The sequence below is a fragment of the Lacerta agilis genome, chromosome 3, assembly GCF_009819535.1.
Source record: "Lacerta agilis isolate rLacAgi1 chromosome 3, rLacAgi1.pri, whole genome shotgun sequence".
Taxonomy (NCBI): domain Eukaryota; kingdom Metazoa; phylum Chordata; class Lepidosauria; order Squamata; family Lacertidae; genus Lacerta; species Lacerta agilis.
Genome location: NC_046314.1, coordinates 117,062,813 through 117,070,917, shown reverse-complemented (window position 1 = coordinate 117,070,917; position 8,105 = coordinate 117,062,813). Strand labels below are relative to the sequence as shown.

Below are 8,105 nucleotides of genomic sequence, written 5' to 3'. Positions count from 1 at the left end.
GGCCAGGCTGCATTTCTCTCTGGCCACCATCTTTATTGCAATCCACACAGGCGCTTTCAGTTCCTCTGTGGGAGGAGTGGGGGTGGGGTGGGGGAAGAGACATGTTCAAAACTGTGCGCACACCCACAAACACCTTGTGTATCTGCTTCACAAGTCCTTTGCCATTCTCTTTTCGTAATGCGGAGGTACTAAAATATATATTACTTAAAATATATTAATTATAATCTCTTAATTCGGTTTTCAGTCATATCAAATATATTGCATCGGGGCAGAAAACAAAAAGAAAGATAAGAGGGGGGGTGCTCCCTGCTGTGGCCCCAGTGGCCCTGTGAGCTTGCAAACCCTGCAAGAGGAGGAGGAGGAGGTGGCCCAGGCTGGGCTCTGCTCCCCAGCCCTCCTGGCAGGAAGCCATGATGCCCCTGGGACGGGGGGGGGGGGGCAGAGAGCAGACAGGACACCGTTTCTCCCCGTCTCCCACCTGCAGCTTCCAAAGTGGTCTCTCCAAGAGCAATTCTGAGGAAAGGCGGAGCTGGGGCCCCACAACTCAGATCTGCACTCCACTTCCGTGCGAAACACCTGAAAGCGAGGACGTGGCAACCGAGTGGGCCCCGAGTGGGAACGCTGCCGAGGCAGAAGATGACGGGGAAAGACGTGGGCGGCTGGCCCGGGGGGGTGGGGGCTTGATTCGGCTCAAGCCAGTCTCCTACGTTAACACAAGTATTCCTGCCTGTGAGAAAAGAGAGAGGAAGCTTTCCTTCCCAAGAACCCTGAACTCTGCTTCATATACAAAACTCCGTGGGGTGAGGAGACAACGCATGGCAGGCAGCTCCCCATCTCATGGGCCTCTGCTTGGGGACTGGGAGAAGAGAGGGCTGAGCTGGATGGGCCCCCAAGGGGACTGGAGTCCTCTTTGCACAACATCACACCCAGAGTGACCAAACCTGCCTGCTGCTTAGGCTGCTGGTGCACCAAGACCCACAACTGCTGGGCTGATGAGGGCACTGCGCATGAGTGCGCACACAGCGCCATAAGGAAAGAGGGCAGCCAGCCAGAACTGGGTGCCAACCTCTACCACCAATGAGAAGAATGCCCTGCCAGGAGGCTGGCTGGCTGGCTAGCTGCCACACTGGAAAGCCCAGTTCAGCCATGCGAGGGGCCTGGCCAGTCGCTCGATGAACACGGGAGTTCAAATCAACCAGATTGATCTTAAGCAATTTGAAACATTTCTTTTTTTAAGACAAAAAGAAAAAAGAAAACCACACAATGCAACGTATTTACATGATTCCTGAAGTGCAAACACTTGTCCCAAGAGCTGCTGCCCTCCGTCTGTCCAAGGTGCTTCCAACAGAGGCGATGGCTGGAGGGCTGGGGCTGCAGGGGAAAGGGCTCCCCTCCTGCTCCCCAAACAGGACGCCGCCCCCCAGCAGCCCGGCTGGAGATGCTACCGCACCACCAGGCAGGAGACGCAGAGTTTGGAGGGGCCGATGCAGTCGTCGTGGCAGAACGCCCCGCACCCCTTGCACACGATCATGGCTTTCAAGCGGCAGTAGCACTTGGAGGGCAGGTCCAAGCCGCCGTCCTCCGAGAAGGCCTGGCCCGGGAGAGGGTGCCCTCGGCCCGCAGCCCCCTGCTGCCCGGCGGGGATGGTCGTCACCGTCACCGAGAAGGAGACCACGTCCCCCATGCGCCCGGGGTCCGACAGCCCCGTCAAGAGGGCCTCCTGGCGCAGGTCGGGGGACGCAGAGACGTTTATGGTGCCGCTGTAGCCCGAGCCGAGAAGCTGCGCCCCGACGGGACCCCCAAAGAGGCGGGGGGGCTGCGAGGGGGAGAGCAGCAGTGGGGGCCGGGGCGGGAGGGGCTCTGCCTGAGCGGCCGAGGGAGGCAGCTCCAGGCTGCAGGGCTTCCTCTCCCCCCTCACTGCCTGAGCCACTTGCTCCTGGGCTGCCCGCAGGAAATCCCTCGCCAGGGCACTCCTGGCAAAATCTTGGCCTGCAGAGAGTGTGCGGGTGGCTGCCTCTGCTGGGCTGCCTTCTGCCAGCTCCCCCTTCTTGGTGCTCCTTCTGGGGGTGCTTGCCGGCTCTCCCTCTCCTCCTGCCCCCTTGTGAGGCAGGGGCTCCTCCTTCATCGCAACAAATGCCTCTTCGTCCTCCGTGTCGTCCGTCTCTCGTCCGTCTTCCCCGCTGCTGCTGCCGCCGCCACTTGCGGCAGCCGCCTCTCGTTCCTTGAACTCCATTTTGGGCGCCTCGGGGCACAGGCGGCTCTCCGGGGGCACGGCCAAGCTCCTCCGGAGGTTCTCGGGGCAGCGCCCATAGGTGGAAATGTTCAGGAGATAATGCCCAGACATGGCAGGCTTGGACGTCCTCCTCCCGGTGAATCCCAGGACAAAGCTCTGGCTGGGGGAGCTGCTGCTGCTCTCCCCAGGGAAGTCTGTGGGGAAGGGAGGGAGCTGGGGAGGGGGTGAGGAAGGGGCAGTGGCGGCAGCAGTGGGAAGGTGGCCCTGCCTGGGGGCTGCCTGCATCAGGGCCTGGAGGTGGTGGTGCTCCTGGGCTTCCTGGCTGGAGAAGGGGGCGGCACTCACGCCCCACAAGTCCCGTCCTGGGAAGGAGGAGCAGGGGGCAGGGCTGTGGGGTGGCGGCAGCAGCAGCTGCCTGCCCTGGCTGGAGTCTGGCTTCCCACTCAGCTGCGAGGCGACTGGGGGAGGCGGCTGCCTCTCGCCGGCTTCCCTCTGCAGAGGAGCTTCTGGCTCTCTGCTTTCGTTTGCAGGGAGAGGGAGGGTCTTCATCTCCCCAGCCCGGGTCAGGGGCTTGGGCAGGATCTGCTCCATAGGAACCGATTTCCCTTGCAGCAGCTGGGCCACCAGGGGGTTGTTGGCTGGGATGCTGGAGCTGGCCTTGAGGAGGGGGGTGGCAATGGCGCTTCCGCTCGAGGGGCCAGGGGGGGCTTTAAGGCTGTAGGCGACGGCAGGGGAAGCGCCGCAGGAGGGAGCAGAAATTGCAGCCGGCAGTGGCAGTGGGCCGGCCGGAGAGGCGGGGGAATGGGGCGCCCGGAAGAGCCCAGGGGGTGCCTCAGCTGAAGAGAGGGGTTTCCCCCCTGGAGCTGTGGCACCAGCAGCCGGAGCCGCTTCAGCCCCACTTTTACTGGCTGGTCTGGGGCCTTCGGGGCCACAGGCTGCTCCGGAAATCAGGATGATTGTGGAAGAGGCTTTCCCAGGGCCATCCATCCCTGCAGGTGGCCCGGCGCTTGAGCCCGAAGAGGTGGCCATGTGTGAGTGGCTGGCGCTGCCTATCTCTGCCTGGGTGGCTGGCGGGGTCTCCGCCTCGGGGCCCGCTCCTCGGGGCCGCCCTGGGGGAGCCGGCTGTAGCTGTGCTCCTGCAGCACCGCCAGAGGGCGCTGGCTGGGGTGCCGCTGGGGGGGAGGCGGAGGTGGCTCCCGGACCAGGGGCCCTTCGTGGACCTCCCCCGCCTCCAGGGCCTGCCAGGTCCAGTGCAGCTCCATGAGGCCTCCCTGGTGCGACGCTGCTCCGCTCCTCTCCTCTCCCCCCACCGGGGCCGGGGCCCGGGATGGCTCCCACAAAGGACGCAGAAGGAGCAGCGCCGGAGGCGGCTGCGGCCGCGGCGGCTGCTGCCCGCTGAGCCCTGGCCATCCTGGCGCGGGCTTTGATATCCGCCAGAGTCCTGGCCCCTGTCCTCCGGGGACTGGTGATGGAGACTGGAAAGCCGGGCCTGGGAGAGACCTGGCTGGCAGGAAATGGCAAGGGAGAACCCTGGATCCTGGAGACGGGAATCTGGAAGAGAGAAGAAGAAAAGCAGGTGAGCCGGCGGGAGGAGAGGGGAGGGGGGGGGGGTCCCTGGCAAAGTGGCACCTCTGAGCTGGCCAGTCCCCATGCCAAGAAAGGATTTGTTTCCCGAGAAGCGAGGGCATCGCTATCAACGAGCTCCATCGGGCAAGATCCCACTTGAGACTTAAACCTCCAGCTCATGGGCCAATCTTGGCCTGATCACCTTCCGCATTTGGCCACTTTTTTTGGCAACTCGCACCCCCCCACACCTGATGTCCACAGGAAAGGGCAGGGATTGGTCACAGCATCCAAGAACCAGCTGATAAGGGAGGGCAGCCCTGCTTGTTCTGGGTGCGCAAGAGATCGCCCTGAAGGAAGCTCTCGCATACCCAAACCTGCTCAGCTTTGCCGTGTTTTTGATGCATGCAGCATTGTTCATAGCAGCAGCTCACTATCTAGGATTAGATTATCCTCAGGGTTCCTTCCAATTCTATGGCTTCTATGTGCTTTGAAGTCCCAACTTCGGGACGTCAAAGGACAAAAAAAAAAACCTGACATCATTTATGATGTCAGGTGAATGACAGGTGGATGCCCCACCCACCTGGAGCCATGAGGCAGATCCTTATAAGGATCTGGCCCTAAAGCCAAAAAGGTTCCCTACCGCTGGGTTACACTTTATGGTGCCTGTCATGATGGACAGCAGGTCCCTCCCCCTCTGGGGTTTCTGGTACAAAAGTCTGGCGGCCCCCTGAAGCCAGTGCTGGCAACCAGGCTGGTTCCAAACTCTCCGTGGCCTCATGAGAGTCTTTCTTGAATGGATTTGCCAAGGTTAAGCTTGGGGTGACACGCAAGCAGACCCTGCAGCCTGCCAGTCAACTTCTCAAGAGTCGAGACGTGCCCAGCCTGCACGGTGTCATGTGACAAAGACACATGAGAGCAGACGCAGCAAAGCAGGCTGGGAAGTGCTGGGGCTGCACAATCATTCGGCTACTAAAGTTATTCAGGCCTAACTGCTGAGCCCCCCGGACATGTGACTCGCTCTCCTTAAAAGTAGCAGCCATTTTCTCAGTCTGTCTGCCTCAGTTGTGAGCAGAGTCAGTATGTAATCTCAGTCAAACTGTTTGGAACCACTGAAAAACTCTGCGTTATTAATTTGCTCTGTGCGACACACGGTGCCTCCGCCCCCCCCCCCCGTTGTGAGGGGTGTTTGTTGGCTTCCTGCATTTGCACCCCCCCTTTTCCTCCCGGGAGCTCAAGATGGCGCGCGGTTCTCTCTCGTTGTGAAGGAGAAGAGCGGCCCTGGCCCCTTTCCCCCAGACATAGCCAGCACGAGGCAGAGAGCCCTCTTACCCGGAGTGGGGGGACCTTCGGCACAGGAGCGATGGGAAAGGGCTGCGGTGGGCTCTGAAAGGGCGGCCTGGGGGGGCACTTCTCCTCCAAGTGGGCCCGCTTCTCTGGCGTGGACAGGGCCGCCTCCTCAGGGGGGCCGGGCTTCCTCTTGAGCGCCTGCGCTCCCGTGTCCATCTGTTCCGCGCTGGCAGGAAGGGCATCCTTGGCAGGCGTCGCCCCAGACTCTCCCTCCAGGCTGGCGCTGGTGGCGGCGGAAGCGGAAGCGGCAGCAGTGGCGGTGCTGGTTGGGGTCTTTGGTTTGCTTGCGCTTCCCTTCCCCGGAAGGGTCTCTGGGCAGGGCGGGTGGGGCCTCTTGGCTTCTCCCGCCTCCTCTTCTGGCCCAGCCAGAGCCTCCCCCTCTGCCCCCCGGGAAGGCCTGCGGGGAGCCTGGCTGATGGGCTTGGAAGGGGTGCTGCTGGAGGACGATGATGACTTCACCAGATCCTCCCGTGGCACGGAAGCCTGTGGCTGCTTCTCCTCCTCCGTGGCCTCTTGGCTGGCTGCTACTGGCAGCGGTGGCACCACCAGGGCATCCTGCGCCTTTGGAGTTGCCGCAGGAGCAGGCTCTTCTTTGCAAGGCGTGGCTACGGAGACCGGCATGGATTCCGGCAGCTGTGCGGCTGGGTTCTCGGCCTGCGGCTGGTCCTGAGCAGCAGGTGGGGCGCTGGAGGTCAGCTGCGCCGACTCTTCGAGACTCAGCCCAGAGCTGGAAGGAGAGGCAGGGAGAGAAAGGAGAGACACCAGTGAGACGCCCTGGGGGGCTCCCTCCCCACAGCACCATGGAGCAGAGGTCAGCTCCCCCAGGGACTCAGAACCACACAGCCCCAGAGGGGCCCAGTTTGGGGAGGCAAACGTAAGGTGGCTAGCTGGGGAGGAGGAGGAGGGAACAACCTGAATCTCAGTTACTCTGACAGGGCGATGGCGGAGTAGAGACTCACACCACTGGCATTTGGAGGACCTCACGATTAAGAGCGATACGTTGCCCAAGGCTGGTAGCCAGCCAGCTGCCCAGGACAGGAGAGGCCTGCCCTGCCCTGCCCCACACTTGACCACAAACATCGAAGGAGAAACTCCTTGCTTCTAGGCTGACACAAGATGATGGACTATGCTGAACTGCCAAAAACGACCGGGAAAATCACACATCAAGAGGACAATAAATTTAATAAAGAATGGGGAATTTTTTAAAGTTACTTGAAAGAACACTGTAAACAACTGAAAACATTGGCAAGATTTTAAAAACACTTGCAGTGGAGCGAGAACTATGATAAAAATTGAGATTTAAGAAAATACGGAGAATATGATGCGATGCAGTTTGTAAAGAATATCTGGGGAAACCATGGGGGGGGTGGAGGGAAGTTCGGGGATTCTGAGAATCCTATTTGTAAAATGATTGTGATTTACCGTATTTTACGCTCCATAAGACGCACTTTTTCCCTCCTAAAATGGAAAGGAAAATCCCTGTGCACCTTATGGAGCGAAGGCTTCGCTCCTGCGGCCTCCCCCCATCCCCTGCTGCATTTGGCAGGAGGTGGGGGGAGGCAGCGGCGATGTTGCTGTATCGTGCCAGTACCTCCGTTCGCCGAAAGAAGCTTCTCCCTTCGTCCCCATGTCCCTTTAAAGCAAGCGGGGATGAGCCGCTGTGAAGGGAGAAGGGGCTCCCCCTCCAGCGCCCCCCTCCCTGCCTTAGAGTAGGAAAACCAGGAAAATATTTTTTCCTGGTTTTTCCCCTTTAAAAAACAGGTGCATCTTGTGGTCCGGAGTGCCTTATGGACCAAAAAATACAGCATGTTAAATGTTAAAAGTGAAAATGAATTTAAAAAATTGTTTATTAAATAAATAAATAAATAAATGGAAGGGCACCGTCTTCAGAAGGAAAAAGAGAGAGCAGCTCCATGCTTCTCTCACTCATCTCATTCTCTTTCTGCTGCCCTTTCAGACATTGGGATGGAGGGAGAGGAAGATGCTTTGCTTCCGAGTGCTGGGTACAGCATGCCGTCCGTCTCTCTCTCTCTCTCCGTCCGTCTGTCCGTCTCTCTCTCTCACTCACTCACTCTCTCTCTCTCTCTCTCTAACACACACACACACACACACAGACGGAATCCTTTTATGTGGCGGTGTGCTTGGAAGCCCAGAACCCCTGAAGAGGGAGCACAGCGCAGGGCAATGCAATGCCCTCCTCACCTTTGGCCGTAGTAGCTCTCAAAGAAGTGCTCCTTCCACAACTCCACTTTCTTCTCTTTCTCCAGCTCCTGGCGAAGCCTCAGCTGGATCTCCGGAGTGAATTCTCCTGCCACACACACAACGCAAGGGGAGGAAGGGTTCAGCAGGGGAGAGGCAAGCGCAGGAGCTCAGGGTCCGAAGCAGCCTTCTCCAAAGCAGCCGGCGCAACTTCCCTCTCTGCCCCCCCCAAATGCTTCCCCCCTTGGCGGTGAGGGGCTGATTCACTTGCGGCTCAGTGGCCTCACCTTCCGACAGCCGCTCCTTCCATCCTTGGGCAGCGGAGGTGAAGAACTCGTTGTTGAGGGCAGAGCTGCTAAGCTTCAGCAAGCCATCCAGACCAACCTGAGATAGAGAGAAGGAAGGAAGAATAATGGGGTGCCAAGGAACCGACAACACCTCTGCCAGGTCTCCCAGCAGAGAAGGGAGGTTGGCGGAGCAGCCTCTAGACAGGGAGGGAGAAACCAGCCTCAGGATTAGAGAGCAGGGACTCTGGCTCTGGGAAGCTCCAGGCACACTTCTTCCCTGCCTGTCCACAAATCCCCCCTCCCCCTGCTTGGGACCTGCTCATTTAGGAAGAGACTTTAGGAACACCACGTAAATGCAGAGGTGCTTTTCCTGAAGGGAAGAAGGGAGCAGAATTGGAAGGTTAGAACTAAGGAATTAAGCCCACGCCCTGCCCTGGGTGGCAGGCACCGCAATCTCTAAAGGTCTTTGAAAA

At 59.5% G+C, this 8,105-nt stretch overlaps 1 protein-coding gene across 1 annotated transcript in view; it reads right to left on the bottom strand.

Annotated features, from left to right (window-relative positions):
* Positions 1–1,242: 1,242 nt before the first annotated feature.
* ASXL2 (ASXL transcriptional regulator 2) overlaps positions 1,243–8,105 on the bottom strand; it is a 53,520-nt gene continuing 46,657 nt past the window's right edge. Inside the window, exons 10-14 of the mRNA XM_033145498.1 lie at positions 7,633–7,729; positions 7,349–7,454; positions 5,129–5,873; positions 2,471–3,784; positions 1,243–2,422 (exon numbers count right to left, since the gene is read on the bottom strand). Of these exons, the coding sequence (XP_033001389.1) occupies positions 1,442–2,422; positions 2,471–3,784; positions 5,129–5,873; positions 7,349–7,454; positions 7,633–7,729 (3,243 nt within the window). The 3' untranslated portion in view covers positions 1,243–1,441. The remainder of the gene's footprint in view (positions 2,423–2,470; positions 3,785–5,128; positions 5,874–7,348; positions 7,455–7,632; positions 7,730–8,105) is intronic.